This window comes from Eptatretus burgeri, chromosome 17 (genome assembly GCF_056783735.1).
Source record: "Eptatretus burgeri isolate ZD-2024b chromosome 17, Ebu_testis_v1, whole genome shotgun sequence".
NCBI classification, from domain to species: Eukaryota; Metazoa; Chordata; class Myxini; order Myxiniformes; family Myxinidae; genus Eptatretus; species Eptatretus burgeri.
In genome coordinates, this window is record NC_140977.1 from 42039026 (window position 1) to 42060301 (window position 21276).

General features: G+C 46.9%; 1 protein-coding gene across 1 annotated transcript in view; it reads left to right on the forward strand.

Moving 5' to 3' along the window:
* Positions 1-10684: 10684 nt before the first annotated feature.
* The window catches only part of LOC147009886 (exostosin-1-like), a 31621-nt gene continuing 21029 nt past the window's right edge, over positions 10685-21276 (forward strand). The window contains exon 1 of the mRNA XM_085862483.1: positions 10685-11958. Coding sequence (XP_085718609.1) covers positions 10964-11958 — 995 coding nt within the window. The 5' untranslated portion in view covers positions 10685-10963. The remainder of the gene's footprint in view (positions 11959-21276) is intronic.

The window sequence follows — 21276 nt, forward strand, 5'->3', positions numbered from 1 at the left end:
AACTTCAAAGGAACGTTTAACTTGTGTTTTGAGGTGGAAGGAGAATGAGAGGCGCATTGATTGTGGTAAGGAGATTTCCACACTCCTCAATGCTGACCACCTAAATAGAAACCGGTACTATGTGTCTGCTCTTATAGATGTGGGATTTCTCGCCGAAAATCAGTTCCCTTTTAGAGGGAGCCTTGATCATTTTGAGGATATGTCAAACGGGCACAGTGGGCTCTTCCTCTCGCTTTTAAACTACACACTCAAAAAAGACACCGAGCTAGCCAAAATAATAAAGCATATCCCACGAAACGCAAGCTATACTAGTCCGGAAATGCAGAGTGAACTGATCTGCACATTGAGTAATGTTGTAACGGATGCCATCGTGGAAGAAGTAGGCACATCGTGGTTTACCATCAAGGTGGATGGGACGAGGGACCCCACTGAATGTGAGAACATATCAATCATCATTCGCTTTGTATCGGCATCAAATGAAGCAACAGAGCGTCTACTCACAATAGCTACAGCCGACGCTGGAGATGCAAAAACATTGACAGACCTAATAATTGCAGAGCTGACAAAAACAGGACTTGACACATCAAAAATATTAAGTCAGGTGTACGACGGGGCTTCGGTAATGGCTGGGAAGCACGGTGGGGTGCAAAAGCTGTTGCAAGAGATATTGGAAAGAGAAATCCCCTATGTGCACTGCTTAAATCACCAACTCCATCTGGTAGTTATCCATGCCCTGGCAGCAGAGAAAGCTGTCACTGATTTCCTCGAGGTTTGTTGTTGCCTGTACAAATTCTTCAGAAAGCCCACTGTTGCTGCACAGTATGAAGGTGAGCGGTTAAAACGACTTCTTGATCACAGGTGGACGGGACATTTCGCCACCGTGTCTGTGATCATAGGATCTTCTAAGGATATCACATCCTTACTGTCGGAGATTGACGCAGAGTGTGCCTACGGTGCAGAGATGAGGATGGAGGCTATCGGGCTTTTGCGGGAAGTCTCTGGGCCTGCCTTCATGTTCATTGCTATCTTTGTACAAAAACTGCTGATGTTGTTAGATGGCCCTAACAGACTCTTGCAAGCAGAGGACATGGACTTGCTAACGGGGTTGGAACTGGTGGCGAGTGTTACAGAGTGCGTGAAGAAACTCCGCTCTGAGGATGGGTTCACTGATCTGTGGAACAAGGCCAACGATGCTCGCACTTCTACACCTGCACCACTAAAACGGAGACGCACAATGCATAAGAACTTGGAACAGTTTGTAGTTTTGGAGGCTACAGGACAAAACAACGACAATGACAAGACGGAACTGCAGAGGGTTTTTTACAGCGCAATTGACACTGTGCTTGGAGAGATCGCTCAGCGCTTCAGTGAGCGCAACACACAACTCGCCCGTTCACTCGCTGCCTTGAATCCTGAAAATGGCACGTTTTTGGATCCCCACTTGCTCCAGCACATCATGACATTAACAAAGTCAACCATCAGTGAAACAGAGTGTGTGGTTGCAAAGTTGTTTATTCGCTCACAGACAGAAAAGCAGCCAAACGAGAGATGGACAACACAAAAACTCCTCTCAACATACCACAAAACGCTGGAAGCCATGCCAAGTGTAGTGACTGCTATGAGACTTGGACTAACATTTGGTGCGTCCATTGCCATGTGTGAAAACTCATTCTCAACATTGAGGAATGTCTTCACTGACCATCGACGGTCCATGCGCCATGCACGCAAGGCACAACTGGTACAGCTGGCCTTCGAGAGAGACCTCACACGTAAATGCCTGAATGAATGGAAGGAGAAGGTCCTCACAAGATTCCTCACCGAGACACGTCGCCTGCAGCTCTTCTGACAGCGAGTACAGCGGTATAAAAACTATACGAGGAGTTCAGATTGTGTGTGTGACTGCTGGTGATGCGTGTGTGGTTGTGGTTGTGGTCAGCACCCGCCGTGGTCGGCTGCTTTGTACTTCTGATGTTTAAGTTAAATGTTGTGTTTGGTGCTTTGCATATCCCATATCTAGTGCTTTGTGAATAACCTTACCTCTGTGTAATTGACTGCTTTAAATGCGGACCTTGTGGTGTCTTCAGGCTGGTCGTATTTGCTGTTGATAGTTTAACGTGATGATCGCAGGTCATAGCCTACTGTATCTTATTTCAAAGTGCACTGATTCTGGTGCCAACCTCCCCCGTTTAGTCATTGTCTCTCTGGTATATTAATTTTCTAATGCCAATTCCAAACAACACCTTGTATAAGTTCACCTGAATTGGTGCCAATTGTCTAATCATTGAATATCTGCATTGTGAATGTGCCAGTTTGTTGCGGCTCTGCTGCATTCGAATAATTTTAGGCCAAAAACATCAGAACATATTAAATCGAGCTGAGATCAATTTGGTTAGTATGCGACGACAACCTCAGTATAGATGTGTCAATGCTGCATGAATACAATAGCATAACGGGTTATCAAAAAGATTAAATATAATAATTGTGCCCCCCCCATCCAGTTCATATGCCCCCCTTAATACTGAGCCCTGGCTACGGGCCTGACTTCCTGTAATCTTTCCTCGGTCCCCGCTCGCCTGTCTGTCTGGCGGCAGGGCTTCTCGCTGTTCATCTCATGCCTTTCTAATACGCAGGTCAAAATCTTATCAGGTAAGCATACTTTCCATCCATCCCCGCGCCTCATTGTGTGTAAAGTTTTCCGACCTTCGTTACCCCTTTCTGTTGCTTCCGGGGCACATCTCAATCGTGTAATCATTTTCCCCATTTCTCCTGCGCTGTGTTCTTTACTTACTGCCATGGAGATGTGTGGTGTAAGTCCTTCTCCATGCTTCATTAGTTCGCGCTCTTCGGCGGCGAGTTCTACCTCCACCGCTGCTCCTTCCTTTCCGATCCATAAATTGGTTGTCATCAGTGTGCGCTTACCGGTGTAATCTCGATGCACTTTGGCTGAGTATTCAAAATCCTGCCCTGTTTCATCGTAGTAGACGGAGCAGTGCAAAGTCAATTCCACTTCATCCAAATCAATGTCGTTGCTAAGCAACCATTCTTCTACATCTCACAATCTTGTTGCATTTTCCCAATCCCTTCCCAGCTGGTTTCTACCCTCCTGAGACACAATTCACAACCAATACACCACTGGTTCGAGTTCATTCATCATGAGTGTCATTGCGGAGCATCTACGAAAACTCCGTCTTTGTTACATGTTATGGTACATCCCATTCTACACAACAAATCTCGACCCAACAGATTCATCGGAGCCTGTTTAGCGATCAAAAATGCATGTTCTCATCTCAGGTGGCCGACTTCAATTCGTAATTTATCTGAAATCGGGATATCTTCTCTCCATCCTGAGACCCCCAGTACTCTTACTGAGTTGCCGGAAAGAGGCAGGTTCTTTTTCTCTCCTCGTTTTAGTGTCGACCGTGTGGCCCCCGTGTCTACTAGAAATGTTACCCGTTTTCCTTCAACATTAACCATTGTGGTCAATTCTCTCACGTTTCTCGTTTCCCTTTGCGGAGCCACTACGGTATCCTTATGTCAATAGTTCTTCTCCCGTCTCTCCTCTCCCACAGGAGGCGCTGTTGGTCTTTCCCGGTTTGGTGGCAGCTGTTGGTCCCAATTCCTTTGTCTGGGTGCAGCTTGGCACTCCCGGCTCCAGTGTCCTGATTGTACGCACGTATAACATTCTCCTGCCCTCTGCGGGCCATTATTTCTGTTCCACGGTCTTCGGTGATCCTGTCCCCTCTCCTGCCTTGGTTCCCAGTCCGGGTTATCCCTGCAGGGACTCCGTTCCTGGTCTTCATACTGGCGGTCCTTTGTCCTCAGATTCTTCATTACTAGGACTCTCTCGGTTCTTTTCCCCCTCCTGTCTTCTTCTTTTAAAGTCTGCCATGCTTGCCTTGCTCTTTCATGTAGAGTGGCGGGTACCGCGTTTTTCCAATCTGGAGTTGCTTTTACTTCTCTCCTTATTTCGTCACACAACCCTTCCACAAACATATTGTTTAGGAATTGTCTGGGCACTACTCCCATCTCCTCATATCCCGAGTGTAGTTCAATCTGTTCATACAATCTTGCTTTGTTCGCGCTAGGTAGTTCCTTTATATCCTGTACAACCTCTGTGATTGCCTGCCAATCCATCACTCTTGGGGCCATGTCAGTTGCTCGTTGATCCATTAGTTCAGTTACTCTGGTTCTATATGCTGTTTGTGCTACTCGCTCATCGTCGTTGAGGCCGGGTCGGTTCAAAGTATTGTCCACCTCGTTCTCTGGTTTTACTCCCCAAGCCACTGCGCGGGCACCCCAAACCGAGCTGGGTCGCACAGCCGTGCATATGAACCCGATATCTGTTCTAGTTGCCACATGCATTTTTATCTGGTCATGCAGTATTTTGATTGCTTTCCTTGGGGTTGATTTCAAACATTCTTCCATACTGGCTTTTACCCCCCTAATGTCGTGGGGTGTCCACGATCTCCAGACCCAATCGTTGTGCGCCACTTGCACCATGGGGAACTGTTTAATGTCAGACCCTCCCATCGCTCCTTCCTCCTCCAGGACGGGGTAAATTCATATTGTTATCCCAGGTCGTATGGTTATTTTCCCGTCTATGTTATCGTTCTTTGATGCTAGCTGCGCTAGTGCTTGTTTCAATTGCTCCTGTCTCGCTTCCTCTTGTGTCATTCGTTGGTTCAAAATTTCTTCGAGACCCGTACGCTTATTTTCTGTCTGAGCTTGTGCCTCCGTTAACCAAGCGGCTAGCGCCCTCCAGTGTTTCTCTCTCTGTCTCGGGCCTCCCGCTTTGCCCTCTGTCAGCACCGAGCTAACTGTGTGCAATACTTTTGGATCGAAGGATCCGGCCAACAGGAAGGGATCCTTTCTTCCCGCCGTCCAGTTCACCCAATCTTGCACTCCCTCTGCTTTATCCATTCCTTGTTTTTCCCCCACGATTTTCAATGGTGTTCCTCTTGGTAACTCTCGAGATTTAACAGAGCTATTCCCCATATTTATGTTCTTATATTTTTCCACCGCCTTATAGCTTAAAAAAAACGTTTCTCCTTTTATTGCACGGAACCGGGGTCCCGTTCTTATCAACAGCCTTTAAGCCTCCTTACAGGACTTTAACCTATTAGTCTATCTTCACACAACACCTTAGAAAACAAGATTTTACTCTGCTTCTCTTTATTTCACATGGATATTTGTTATCCTCTTCATACAACAACACAGATCTTAAAGATTTCAAGTGGCCGTACTCCCCTGCCACAGAGCACAAGACTTTAACTTGTCTCTCCTTATTTCACTTGGATATCCTTATCCACCACCTTTCCCGGTCAACAAACACGGCCTCACAGCCCCTTGCAATCAATCAATAAAACCGCATTTGATTCTCCTCATATATTACCATTATTAGTTCGTCACCTCAGCAAAAACCTGAAGCTGCGTTCAAAGGAACTTTCTCCGCTGGGTGTACAGTTCTTACCTAAACTAGGGCTTATCCTTTGCAGGTGCCCAACGTGTTGCGCATCACGTACCTTTTAACTGAGACCCTTGTAAGTGCTGTACACCAAGCGGCGCTCCTCCGGTCCACAGCCTCAGAGTCTTGTGAGGTCCCGTTCTGGGGTCGTCAACTGTGAGGCCTCCGTTCCCCGGCCAGGTATGAAGAGATTCAACAGAAGAGGATTCACCAAAATGAAGCTTTATTGAAGGACCACACGCCAGTCAGCGGAGTTGGTGTTGGCAGCCCAACCGACAATGGAGAGCTCCCAAAACCAAACTGAGTTTTACATTCAAAAACTCTCCCTTATATACAATCTATCTCTAATTCCAATCTATGTCTGGATATACTCTAACCCTAGTTGGTGTGACAAGAACAATCTGTCTCTAATTCCAATCTCTGTCTGGTTATACTCTAACCCTAGTTGGTGTGACAAGAGCTCTTATTTTATAGCCTAACAGTCGTCCATGTCCCACGTCCAAAAGTGTTATCACTGTGGGATGGTTGCAGGACAAACAGAAATCCCTTTTAAGTTCACATAATCCAAAGAGGAAAACAGGTCTGGCTTTGGTTAAAGAACCCAGCTCTATTCGTTTCTCAGACAAAGGAATGTGGGTTGACCATTAGGGGGCAGCCCTGTGCCAATGATGGACTACCTGACAGCATTTACAGGCTATGACCCTTTTATAACCGAAACAAAAGGCCCAGGAGTGGAGAATCCAGATAACATTTTCCTCGGGACGCTATCACTGAAATAACACAGCCTGCGTCTTTAGAGGGCATCTGGTGAGTTTACTTGCTGGGACACCGTGCCACTAAAAGACAGAGAGTTAAACCAAAGCATTTACAGTGTATTTTAAAAGTGGGTTCGAATCCCTACATTTAACTAATATATATATATATATATATATATATATATATATATATGTATGTATTAAGTATGGATCGGATGTGACCATAACATAGCACTCCTCACACCAACAACCTTGATTCCCATCGCCTGTGTTGGTGTCCATTATAAATTTTGGCCTTGCCCGCAAATTTTCACTCGTGCCCTTGCACAATTTCATGGCTGGGAAGCGTGGCTCACTTGGCAGGGATTTCCCTCCTGCCGGACTCTAACTATGGCACCCCCGGGCCCTGATGCTGTCTCCGAGCCTACCTACTCCCTATGAACGCGAGGGGTTGCCCTTCCCGGCATTGCCCCCCTCCGATGCCAACGTGGCATTTTGGCGCTATGGGTCCCTTTCCGAGAGTCGCCCGTGCCCACTACACTATCCCGGTCCCTTGGATCCTTGGCTTACTCAGGCCAACTAGTCTGGTGCCTGGGGTGCCCTCTACTCGATACTCACCTTTCAACAGCCACGCTCACAACCGGTCAATGAACTTTTGCACCCCTCCAAATGGGTTTCGTGCCTTCATATACCACCAACAACAGAACGACCTCCTTTTGGTAAATTTGACTAACCCACTGACTAACATTAAACTAACCCCGAGATCACTTGGGTGGGATTCACTCCTCCCCCCACTCATTCATTCACACCATGCATTCCACATTCGCTCCATTCACACACTCGGGCCCGCTGACCCACACTCATTCATTGAACACATTTTTAAATTTGAAATTCACACCAAACTCTGCCTATGTTCCCCCGAGCTAACTCGTGCTCCCCGTCATCCCTTATTTTAATGCACGTTCCATTTAATCTACATAGCTGAGCTACGTCCCCACTACACATTCCATGTCGGTCCATGTCTCCCAAAATCCATTTCCCATTCTAAATCTAAACTAAATTCCCTCAAACTCGTCCACGAGACCCATGGAGGACGGCTCACGCCCACATGAGGCCGGTCTATCTAAGCTAAACCCATCCCGCTAAACTAATGCACCTATGCCCAAGTAGAATGCTTGGCACATCTCTGCCAGGCCGTGGACTTGGAGCGAGGATTTTTTTTTATTTTTTTTGCACCGTCAAGGCGGCGGTCTACAGCTTGCCCGTTCATCCCTTCCATCGAGCGATACCTGCAGCCTTGTCGTCGCCCTGCCAATTGCACCGAGTGCTCGCTTTCGAGGGATTCCCCACACGAGCCAACGTGTGCAGCTCACCCGCAACTCGCGCTGGGAAATCCCCGGTGACGTCACTCGCCCACGGAACCTGCACGGCTTGCCATGCAGGCCCGCCCGAGCGTGTCGTCCCGGGGTCTCCCTCCGCGCGTTCCGCGAACGGAACACGCGGCACGCAGCACGTCATGCCTCGCACACGCACTCGCATGGGGACTCCTGTTTGCCGAATTCAAACAACACTCGCCGCCATTTTGGCCGTCCACGCGACGGTCTCTTCCAAAACACGGGAGGTTCACGCGCCGGCTTCTTGAGTCGCGCTTGCCCAGGCCGCTCCGAAAACGAGGAACGGACTTTGGACGCAACGTTCCGCGGAGCCGGCGCGATTTCCACAATAAACGCGTCCACCGTCTGTGTCGGTCCATGTACCAGTTCCTCGCATGCACTCACGCACACCATGACACTCATACTGCTCACACATTTCGAAAAACTCGTACCACTCATACACTTCACCACACACTCTGGGACAATCACATCGGGGATTCGTGTCAACTCAAGAAATCCCGAGGTTTCCATACACCCCAAGCTCCGCGTGTACCCGTTCACATCATTCACCCGCCCTCGTTCGGCCCGACAGGACCTACCTGGTCGCAGTCCGCCTCGAGGGAGCCTACCATCTCCCTCTTTTCCTGAAGGCGGCTATCCTGATGCTCGCACCGGGTCACGAAACATTCCCCATGCTCAACCTCATTGTCCCCCTCTATCCCCACCTGTGTGCGCTCGTCTTTATTTCCTGTATTTCGTTCACCTCTATTGATTTCTGCGTCTCTGGTTCCTCTTTCGTTTTTGTGTAATTCATTCTCTGCTTGTTCTACCTCCCACGTCTCTGCTGTTTCCTCCTACGTCTCCTTTATTTTCTGCATCTCTGTCTCTGTTAATTTCTCCGTCATCTCTTTTAATTTTTCCGTCGTCCCCTCCTACACGTCTCCCCATCAATTGTCATGGTGTCGCTCGTCATCCCGACCTCACCCGTCTTCATCGCAAGCCAGACACATTCCACACTCCCTCTTGACTCGATAGTTCCCCCACGTACAGGCACCATTATGCCTTTCACCTCGTCCAAGCTCGCCTGCAGGCTTTACCCCATGATCTGCATTTCACCCCGCCGTGTTCGCATATCACCTCTCAGTCGGTTTTCGATGCTTTCCATACGCTGCACATTCGCGTCCATTTTGTCATCCATTTTCCGCATCAACACCTCCAACATCTGTTTCATGTCAAACGGCCCTGTGGCAGCAGATTCGCCATGAGCAGTAGAGTGGAGCACCGCTAAGTGGAGCAGTAGAGCCGTCTCCCACCGATCACCCGAAATTTATAGGTCGTCACCCTGGATAACTCCGGAGCCTATGGGTCATTAAAACTCTTAAAGGACCGTGGTCACCAACACTTCGACGGCGTGGCGTAGGGTTAATTGCCTAATTTCAATATACCTAAATACCCACGCAGTCTAACTACCAGGGAACCACAACCTCGGCCGACTCTGTCCGATCTGAGTTGCAGGTAACGACTCGGATACGATGTAACCGGGCGGAGTTACCAGAGCCGCGCCGGACCAAATGAACAATTTACCCTCGCTATCTCTCAATACACAGCATGCCAAGCCAATGAAAGAAACATAGAAACGAGCTGGAACATTTAACAAAAGGGGAATTTATTTATAAAAAAAAATAATCAGGGAAGGAAGTACACAAAGAGCAGGGTTATCCGAATAAGAAATGTAATGTACTATGAGCAAAATAAAGCACTTACACAATTCTACTTGAAGGTGGGCCCACACACAGACACCCCCCCCCCCCAAAATAAATGATGGCCGCGGCCTATATTGATACCCCCAGCTCAGAGGGAAGGTGAGCTGGAGGTAAGGATGCTAGATTGAAACTTCCCGCCTCGGGCGGCCCTTGACGATCCGGCTCGGCGGGACTTAAACCCGCAGCACGATGCCGCTCCAAGCACCAGGTACCGCGCTCTCCAACCAGCCAAGCACCAAGCAACCAAGACCAAGGAGAAGATCAGAGATGACGATGACCCAGGACCAGACGAACCAGCCAGCACGAAGACCCGCGACCCCCAAGACAACCAACCCTCCCAGCCTGGCGTTCCTTTTTATTCCTTTTTCCTCCAGGGTGAGAAAATCGCCATCGGAGACGATCTTCACCCTCATTGGCTGGGGTGCCGTGGGAAAGTCGCTCTCTGTGGCGTGATTGGACAAGGGGCACACCCCTGCCTTCCTGGGCGGAGTCTCGATCTGAGGCGTTGGAAATCTCTGCCCACGTCTCCATCGTCGAATGAACGTGGTCAATGGCGTCGGTGTGCGAAGTGAGGTGAAAGAGATTTGTTGTAAAAGAAACTCTGCAGCGCACACATGTATTTCCCATTAGACACAGGTAGGGGACCCTAACTATAAACACATACTTATCGAGATAACTAAACTTGGGGACTGCTGTCTGTCTGTGTGCACAAGGCTTCCAAATTCGTAAATATATATATATATATATATATATATATATATATATATATATATATATGCATGTATATATGTATATACATATGTACAGTATATGCATATATAAGCATATAGATATATACATATATATATGTTCATATATACATATATATATATATATACATATATATATATATATATATATATATATATATATATATATATATATATATATATATATATGTGTGTGTATCACATAATTTCAGATCATAATTAACTTCATGAATCGAAATGACCCTGAACCCATGCGCTGTAATTATATTTTGAGACACAGTGAGATTCAGAAATATCTATATTTCAAATGGGATATTCAGATCACTTCGTCGTAATAACATATTTAATGGTATCTCGCGCCACAAAAGGTTGAAAAGGAGGATGGAATGTCTGGAATGTGGGATGATGCACGGAAAGGAAGGAAGACCGCACTCGGGGCAAAGGGCGAACCGAGCTGAGAATAATTTATTATTTGTATATATGCCTCGGGGGCAGATATTGTGATCTTCGTCAAGTTTTTGCACGGATATACCTACCCTGGGGGTAAATTTGTTCATGAAAAGTATCGTTACCGGCAGGAATATCAGAGTCGTGTCTGTCGGAGAAGCTTCCTGTGAGTCATAATGTCTTCTACTGTGGATCGTTCCGCGAGGTCCTGGCCTCTCCACACGTCGTTGCGATGAGTTGGAAGAACGACGACGACGACGACGACGATGATGGTGGCGGAGGTGGCGAAGACGGAGAAGGCGTCGCACGTGAAGGTCCCCACCTGTCTGTGGCCTGACGTTGTTTGTTTGCAGCCCTTGAATTAAGGTTCTCGAGCGAGGACTTCGGGGTTCTTCGGGTTTTGGCCATTCACATGCGGGCTACCACGAGGTATTCGCTGCTCTTGGCGGCCGCTGTTGCCTGGGCAACGCTCGTGCTGTTGACCATCGGCGCCCTTCACGGAGCGAACACGCCCTTCGGGAGGGAAACTTTGCGACGACCCACGAGGAAATGGCCACGCTGGCAGGGTGCTGACAAGTTCCCACGGATGGCTGTCGGCCTGGTGTCGTCATCGTCGTCGTCGATCGACAAAAGAAACCGAGGAGTCAATGAGTTGGAGGCACCCGAGGAAGGTGCTCACGTTGGACCGAAGGCCAGGCACGCCGAGCGAAGACCCCTCCTGCGAGATCGTCAGTCGTGCCGGATGGAAACCTGCTTCAACCATTCTCCCTGTTTGGCGCACGGTTTCACGGTGTACGTGTATCCACGTGGCAAGGGTGAGCGAGTTTCAGAAAGCTATGAGAAGGTCCTCTCGGTCATCCGTGCGTCGCCGTACTACACGGCCAACCCACGGCGGGCGTGCCTCCTGGTACCGAGCCTCGACATGCTGGATCGAGATCGGCTCTCATCGAGTTATATGCACGGCTTGCGCTCCAAGCTTCCATCCCTTCCATTTTGGAACGGAGGCCACAACCATCTCTTGTTCAACCTCTACTCGGGTACGTGGCCCGACTACAGCGAAGACCTCGGCTTGGACCCGGGTTACGCCATGGTGGCGAAAGCGAGCATCTCCAATGACATATTCCGACCACGTTTTGACGTCTCGTTGCCGCTCTTTTCGCGAGATCATCCTGTTCGTGGAGGTCTTCCAGGTGCATTGATGTCCAATGATTTCCCTCCCAGCCGGCACTATCTCTTGGCGTTCAAGGGGAAAAGGTACTTAACGGGGATAGGATCGGAGGTGAGGAATGCCCTCCATCACCTTCACAACGGTCGTGATGTTCTCCTTCTGACCACCTGTCGACATGGAAAGGACTGGTGGAGGCATCGAGATCCACGTTGTGAGGAGGACAATGCACAATATGATAGGTAGGTTCAGTTTTGTTTCGAATTGTTGTTTTTTTACCCGGTGGTGGTGAATAAATGGTGGTGAATCACCTTGCGCCGTTTAAGGATGATGGATAACGTGTTGGCCGTCTGTGCAAGGTCCTCATCGCAGGTGTCCGAGTTAACTCCGGCCGGCGGAGGACCAGTCGGTGCTTGTGTCGCTTGTGGCCAAAAATATGTCCCAGTTAGAATGTGCACACTGAATTAAATTGTGGAAAGTTGTCATTTCAGCATTTTTGTTTTTGTTGGGGGGGGGGCTGGGCATGGGGGTGGATGTGCCATCTGGCGAGGTAGGATGGCCAAGACGTACGCATACAGCGTACTCACCTCTAAGATCTCTCATCTGGATTTTAATCCTTACCCGTCTCTAAGCTTTTCATTCCATGTGTGTGCCATTCCTCGGATGGACGTTAAACTGGTGTCCCATCCGCCAGCACTAGTTGATGGATGTTAAAGATCCCACGGCGTCCTCGAAAACCAGGTGAGCTTTCACCGGCACAATGAACAAATGACAAATTCCTGCACGAACCTACAGGAGGCACTGCATTGAAACCTGTAGCTATGTACCTCGTACAAAAGAGGAAGATGAAGTCAGAGCTCGAACATCCACCAAAGAATGCTAACAAATCGGACAGCCAGCTTAATGGCCTGCCCAATTCGTCAGATCTTGAACATCCACCAAAGAATGCTAACAGATCGGACAGCCAGCTTAATGGCCTGCCCAATTAGTCAGATCTCGAACATCCGCCGATGTATGCTAACAGATCAGACAGCCAGCTTAACGGCCTGTCGAAAGGATGATTAACGTACTCGTGCAATACCTTGTTTGTGACGCACCAAGATTGTAATTTATAGTCGAGTCGGAAATCGAACCCAAACTCGATGGTTCACAGGTAAGTGAGCTATCCTGTCAACTCGCGGAAAGATGTGGCCGTTTTAACTTCTGTGGCAGCGAAAAAAGTCGATCATTGTTCCAATTTTATTTTTATTTTTTAAATATAATTCACTCGTAAATTAATAGAACCTTCAAATCTCGATTACAGCAATGCTGATTATTATCATACCTCACTTCTACTTGTACTAGTAATAAAATGCTAGTCACTTAAAAGTTTTAACCTGTTTGTTTATCTTCTTCTTTTGGGCCCTGGCTTTTTTTTTGTAAAAAGGACTTGATCACACCATTCCCAAATAGTTTTTGGTATATCATTGGGGTTATCAAACTTTTTATGCCTCCGCACCAAGGCTGCCGGAGGCATTATGTTTCTGGGTTGGCCGTTCGTCCGTCCGGATTTTCGTTTACGCGATGACTCAAGAAGCAAATTGTAGAATTTCATCAAACTTGGTAAAAAGGTAAAGTAAGACAGGACAATTAAGTGATTAGATTTTGGGCCAGATGTGATAAAGGTCAAGGGTCAAAGTCAAACTCTGAAATTTTACTGTTTACGCCCTAACTCAAGAAATATTGGACAGAATTTCATCAAACTTGGTACAAAGGTAAAGTTAGACAGGGCAATTAACTGATTAGATTTTGGGCCAGATATGATAAAGGTCAAGGGTTAAATATGTCAATACTCAAGTGTTTGTGTAGGAGAGCGGGGGCATACCCGTCGACTGCGCTCAGTCGAATTACTCTTTTTTTTTTTTTTAAAGGTTTTTTTTTTGTGGTCCCCGCCCCTCCGATAAGGTTTTAGATGGGGTGGTGGGGGGGGAGGAACATTAAAATGAGTTCCATCCGACCGACTGATCATCCGTCCATGTGCTTCTGTGTTCACGATGTTTAAATAGATGTTCAGTATTTGGTTTTCACATAACACAGATCTATTCGTCATACCACCCAAAATGTGAGGGACCTGTAGCATCAGATCTTCTTTGTTTTTTGTTGTTGTTTGAATTTCAAAACTCCGACTTGATTTTACGTCTTCCCAAAACTTTGATCTCAGACTACGTTAATCACTCTTCTAGACTGTTTCAATGTCTGTAAAATCAGATGGCAATGTTCATTTGTTTTGCATGGACAGTCAATGCAATTTGCACAGGGAATCAAAATGATTGTTTTTGAATGTGGAAATTTGTTCATGGTTTTATCTCCTTCATCTTTCGTATCAGCCTGGTGTTGGCTTGGTGGTTAGGGTGGTGGCTTGGGTTCCTCGGGTCCTGAGTTCAATCCCCGTTGGCCGCTGAAGTAACACCAGGGGGTTGATTCACCTGTCATCCTTCCGAGGTCGGCAAAATCAGTACCAGTGTAGCAGCCATAAGGCTGCACATGAAAGAAAGGGGTATCGATGGATTTATTAAATATCTGGTGTTGGTGTGGCGCAGGCATGATGGGCCGAATGGCCTCCTCATGCGCCTTAATTCCTTGTGAATCCTTGTAAATACCCAGCAGCCAAGCTGCCATATGCAAGAAGATCTTTCGTATGCAGCAAAAGGCTACAGGGTAGCATCATTGACTTGGAGGTGCAGCTGTGCTGCTGATGCAGTGTCCCCTGTAGGTTAAAGCAGGAATTTGGAATTTGTTTAGGGTACCAGCAATAGCTCGTGTGCCTGCTCTTCACGAAGGACATCATGGGATCTTTCATATCCACCAACGAGTGCTAGCAGACATGACGTCTGTTTTACGTCCGCTTAACGTCCATCCGAGCGATTGTACGCACAATGATGAATCGCCCTGCCTGTGAAACACTGGATGACATTTTATAGCTGGGATAGGGATTCAAGCCCAGATTAGGCAGCTTAGAGGCAAGTGTGCATATCTCTCGGCTATCCTCTCAGCTCCATGGTTAAATATCAGAGAGACAGACATACATACATACATACATACATACATACATATGTACAGAGCATGCGTCACTGCATCCACTTTCAGCCGGAACTCCAAGGACCTCCGTCTGGCCATCCCCCAGGCAGATGCCTGCCCATCCCCATGTCTCAGGTATAGACAGTCCTGGCACCCACCTGAAGGGACCGCCTCAGGTTAACCAGAGGAGACCACCGTTTGGTGGACAGCGCCACCCCGACACACACTACAGTGTGTTTTGCGGAGTGAAGTGTTTTGTGCTGGCCGGAGTGCAAATCCTGCCAGAGTGATATGTGGTCGAACATGCTTGTTTGTTTGTAAATCTGTTATTAACAAAGGTGGCCAGAGGTTGGTTACACCCCTGCCTCTGCTTGTGTTTGTTTTTCTGTCTTTGAGCAATATATCTCAAAAAGTTATGGACAGATTGGGTGTCTAACAAGGATTGATTCATTTTTGGTGAAAATCCGAATCTGGATATGAGAAATTTTGAATTTTTTTTTCAACAATTCTTCACCATTGAGAGATGGGGCCAAAAAACTAATACATATAGCATGATATTTAAAAAAAATTGTGGATGAATTATGACAAAACTTGGTGGATGAGTTGGTTAGGTTACAAGAACAAGCCGATTGGATACATAATGTAAACTGCCCAGTATGGTGGAGGGATGCGCTCTACTGAGTGCTATTCTCGTTAACACCTATTTCATTTATGATCTTTCTGTTCATCTCGGGCTGATGGAGGCATGATTGAGTAGGCAGTCAAACCAATACCATTTGGGGGATTTGAACTTGGGATTCTGACATGAGTGATGGCTTCAGATGGGAATGCTCAACTGGCCAGCATAACATTGTTACAATTTCACTCTAAGTGGCATGAAACTGCCAGACTTGAAGAAATGGATGGAAGGTCCAGCCAAGAAAGGCATTAGTAAGTCTCACTGCTATTTAGTTGTCCCTTTTTATTTTTATTTTTATTTTTATTTTTCCAGTCGTTAAATCGGATCATTTGAAGCCAAAATTTTGTACTGCTTCAGCGCGAGTCAAGAAGGAACCGATTTCTATTTTGGTTCAATTGATGATCCCAGGGTTGAGTCTGCCGTTTTCAAAAGCAACTTGAGAATGATATGGAGGATAAATTTAATAATTTGCCCAAACACAACAGTGTGACCTTCGAAAGGGCTTTCTATACTAATAAATGTCAATGTATGTGGGTGTGTCTCCTCCATAACTCCAAAACCATAAAACCAAGCAGCTAGAAATTTGCATACACATGAAAAGAAAACTCCAAGGAAGTGCGAGAATGAAAACTGTGTGTTGGTGTTGATTAAAACACCCCTTTTGAAGATAATTAACGGCCTAATTTAACTATATCCTTTATCAGGCGCCTCCTCGTCACCGCTAAATATGGGATATTAAGGCATTTCCTGGGTAACCTCACTGGGGTCTGAAGCCACCATGCTTTTTGGCCTGCGTAACCATGCCTTGACTTGGATCAGGCCACAATTTCTTAATAAATTAAAAAAAAAATTCTTCACTTTCCTCACTCATATTATCGAAGGTCTGTTCATCATACCTACAAATCGCTGTATACATCACTTTTGGAAGTGCTATAAGTTTTCAAATTAGGAGCTTGGAGCGATTTCATGCATTATATGATATGATTTTCCATGATTGGAAAATCATGGACTAAAGTACATCATCAAAATATTGTTTTGGTTTTGAGGATCGGATATCGTCCAGATTAAATAACTGTCGGAATCTGTTGTCAAATCGGATAATTTAAATAAATAACGAGCTTTATAATTAAGCCGATATACCTATTTACATTAACTAAGCAGGGCTATGTTCCCTCCTCCTCCATAGATATACAAGAAAATATGAAATTTCCAAAGCATTAAACTTGTCTTTTTCTACTATTTGGAGAATTATATTGAGTGAACAAAGAATTTAGAAACGTACCAAAATTAACCAGTTTCATTGCACAAAATTATTTAATGCATTCACTGTTCGACCTCATGCCCAGTCCCACAGAGGGACTGCCTATCCATAGCGTCTGCCAGATCTGTGTCTATATTTTTTTCAGAGGTTTTGCGAGGTGCTCTGCAGGGTATCAAAACAAATCTGATGAAAAACAGAAATTTTAAAATAAAGTTATAACATTTGCGTGAACCGATTTATCACGTGACGCGTACACAGACAGCAGGGAAGATGGCAGATTATCTGCAATGTTTATTTCATGGGCGATTGAACTTTGCGATGTCTCCAGGGTTGTTCTGCATTAAGCTGCAACTCTTTTGTGGATAAAGTCTTTATTTGAACAAATTCATTTTATTTCATGAACTGCTGCATGCACAGTGGAAAAACGGCTTCAAAGTTAAAGGGATCCGATACGATATGCAGCGACAGCCCGGCCAACCTTTCCTTATCGACCATTTAATTTGAGTGCTGAAGCCACTTGCTGAGTGCCCATTGTCGACAGCGGTACTGCACTACGTCATCCTGAGCGAGTGCTTCGTGCTCCGTCGTGTTTCCTGCAATAATGCCGAGTTTCCGGGCCATTTGCCGTATTAACGTATTTTCGAAATTATTGAGGACAATTCCCCCCCCCCCCCACCCATCACGTGCAGCTGTTTATAAAGATTAATGTTTGTGAATATATCGCTGAATTGCCCATATAAATGCAATGTTGTTTTTCAGTGAAAGCTACTCAAGGTTTTTGGGTTGTATGCAGTGTGTACTATAGTTGGTAATCACATTAATTGCAACCTGCCGAATCCTGAAAATTTGCCGATTGTGTGCGTGCGCGTGTGCGTGCGCGAGCGCAGTGTTTTGTTCATAAAGCACAACTTGCATGTTCTCTTTGCAAACTCCTCTACCCTAGGGTCATTCCATGTCAAATCATCAAAGAATCTGCCGTCATCTCTCAGATTTTTGGAAAACTTTGGGAACCAATTGGGACCCATGAAAAACGGCAAGAACTCAAATATTTTTGCTAACAGCCTCTTAATTAATGAGATACAGACTAACGAACTTTGGACTAATTAGCACGACGTCGCGAATTCAAATGGCCATATCTCTAAAAGTATAACACCTAGAGAGCTGGTTTTGGTGTCATTTTAAAGGTATTTTCATGCCCTATGAATTTGTCAGGGCAACATTTTCCTACCTCCAACCACAAAAAAGTTATCACAAAATATAAACTTCAATCGTGAATCCCCAAAAAATATATTATATTTTGTGATAACTTTTTTGTGATTGGAGGTAGGAAAATGTTGCCCAGACAAATTCATTATTAGTCGTGCTAATTAGTCCAAAGTTCGTTAGTCTGTATCTCACTAATTAAGAGGCTGTTAGCAAAAATATTTGAGTTCTTGCCGTTTTTCATGGGTCCCAATTGGTTCCCAAAGTTTTACAAAAATCTGAGAGATGACGGCAGATTCTTTGATGATTTGACATGGAATGACCCCCTAACTCTCTTACTCTGCCCTCCCCACTCTCTCTGTCTCTGGACAGCTTGGCTCCAGACGCGTCCGAGCAGTGTTTGTCTCCCGGCTCTGTTTATAGTATTGCTGGCCGGGGAGTCAGGTGAGAAAACCACTAGGCGGGGGAAGCTATGTCGATTCCCACCAGACTCCCCAGAATTGTAGGCCATCGCACATGGATAATTCCGTGACGCAGCTGGTCGCTTAACCGACCATGGACGCCAATAACTCATCCGCGTGGCCTAGGGTAGGGTCCTCCCATCTATGAGTTAATCGGGTTACCTAATTAATCACGTGATTTAATTACCGGGGAACACGCCCTCGGTACGCCTTGTCCGAACCGGATCACTCTACCGGATCGGATCACTTTTCCGGATCGGATGCAGCTGAGCGACACTGCCAAGGACGTACCGGCTGAAAGGAACGAATCGTTGGGAATAAAGTCCCGGCTAAGCTAGGATTCGGACCATGCTGGATCAATATAAAAACAGACAAAAACGAGCAGGTAACATTCCGAATAATAATAATTTATTTACAAGCAGGTGAGGAAAGATATGTGGCATAGTGAAGATTTATTCTTATGTGTAATGCAGGGATAGAAAGAAGCGTGGTGCGATAATAAACAGGCAACTTACAAAAGGGGACACAGAGCAGACATCGCGAAAATAATAACAATCTTCTGCAGTCTTACTAAAGCAGACAGGCACCAGCACACACACACAGACAGAAAACACGATGAAGAGGGAGTTTTGTAACCAGGGAGGGGGGGGGGGGTTGAGGCTATGATCCCGGTGCCTGTGCGCCCGATAACACGACGTGCCACCAATACGTTTCGGGGGGGGTGCTCCGGGGTGCGGTACCCGACTGAGTGCGTTGTCTCTGGCCCAAGCCGCACGTGTGGAGACTGTTCGTGAAGGAGGAGCTTGAGTGGAGAATGGGCGTAGTCCAGAGGGCAAGGGTGGAGTGGTAAGCGGGTGGGGTCGGGGAGGTGGAGTCTCGGAGCAGGAGGTGGGTCGTGACGGTGTCAACTAGGCGAGGCGTGGGTGGAGATGAGGAGCAGGAAACACAAACCGACTGGGCAAGAGGGACTGCGCCGACCTTTTATAGGGCCTGCAGCTCGGGGGGGAGGGGCCATGCCGAATCCAAACATCATCACCCGAATCGGGTGCTCCGAATGGCCCCGACCCCTCACGTGGCCCTCCAGCTTGGGCCGGAAACCGCCTCACTTCGTTTCCGGCAAGGCCATCTCAAACAGCAGCAATATTGCGCTCCAAAGCCACGAGATGACATGAATCGCCCACACCGAAATTGGCACGCGAATCATCCCGCAAAAACCCCCGGTCGAGGGTCCCGCATGCCCGTGCATTCATTTGACCAGCGTCGATCAACGTGCTCGTTCCACGCACACGCCAACGTAGCCCACACTGTACATTCCCTGGCTCGATCGCAGCCTCACTGGCCGCGGATACGAGAAGACGTTTACCATCCGTGCAGAATCCACCGCTGCCAGCGAGGACCGAAGGTACATCGCCGTGGATAAATCCATGCACGTTTCTCGAGCGGCGTACGTGACTGCTTTCGAGCACATTCCATACAGTGCACGTGGTTCCGCCATTATGCACGTGGCCAGCGCTCGCGTTCACATGACTCCGCTAGCGTGTGCGTGGGGCGAACACCAATATGCGTCGGATATTGAGGTTAAAAAGGATCAAGCCGCTTCTACCCACACACTCGTATCCTGCCCAACATGGCGGGGAGTCGGCTTTATTGGACTCCATACGCGTCCCGTGCAGCGTGGGCGTCGTGCTGGTCATGTTTACCGTGCCGTGAAAAACACTATCTGTGCAGCCTCTTAAAAGGTATTTACTTGCATGCCTTTCTAATGCAATCGGCAATTCTCCCCAGACCATCGGAAGCTCGAGTCAATAGTCCAGCACCAACAAGCACACCACATGACTCGGCGCTGCAGTTTTCCCACCATAGTGCTGCACGCGCTGGCCTTCACGAGGCCCCACCTTACAGCGAAGGTGCACGTGGCTGATTTACCTCAGGAATAATCAGAAAAGAAGAAGAGTAGGGATGAAATGAAGGAAAAAAAAAATGATTGAAGCAACCCGAGCTATTAGATCATCGCAACGCACTCCTTGTTGTCCCGCTAAACAAAAGGAAAGGGGCTATCTACACGTATAATAATGGAATAACTGTCTTGGGACACCTATCTGTTGTATGTATGCAGTTCCGAGAACCGCAACAATAGTATGGCTGGTAGAAAATGCATTTGACATTATTTTGTTTCCATATTCACCGTAATTCTATCCAAAATCATTTTGATGAAACGTTATGAATCATTAATGCTCGACCGCACGTTTGCCTTCCCTTGCTTTCACTTTACAATGTCTTCCCCTCCTCGCTCCTCCACCCCTCCTCGCTCCTCCACCCCTCCTCGCTCCTCCACCCCTCCTCGCTCCTCCACCCCTCCTCGCTCCTCCACCCCTCCTCGCTCCTCCACCCCTCCTCGCTCCTCAACCTCTCCTCTTCATTTTTGTCTCCCTCCCCCCTTTAGTATCCCCATCAGCGAAGCGACTGGTGGTATTTGCTTGCATTAAATATTGGTCCATTTTAAACAATGTTTTTGTGCTTGCCCCATGTTAGAGAAGTTGAATGAATTTGAGCTTTAATTCAACTTTCATTATCCTCATGCTTTTTGAAAGAAAAAAAAAACTGGGGGCTATTGAAATCTGCTCTATCGGTCCATCACACTATCTCCTCTTAAATGGTTGTGCAGAAATTTCCCAAACTTGGTCGTTATGATCACCACATGGCAGGAAGATGCAAGAGCAGTATCATTTTTGGCACTTCCCCTGGAGTGGGATCAAAAGGTCAAATAACGAATTGGAAGGACACTCGGTGGAGCACATACCTCCGCCACGTTGTGCCTGATCCACGAAAACATATCTGGCCCAATACATTTTTGAAATATCATGCTATATATCGTTTTTGGCCCCATCTCTCAATGGTG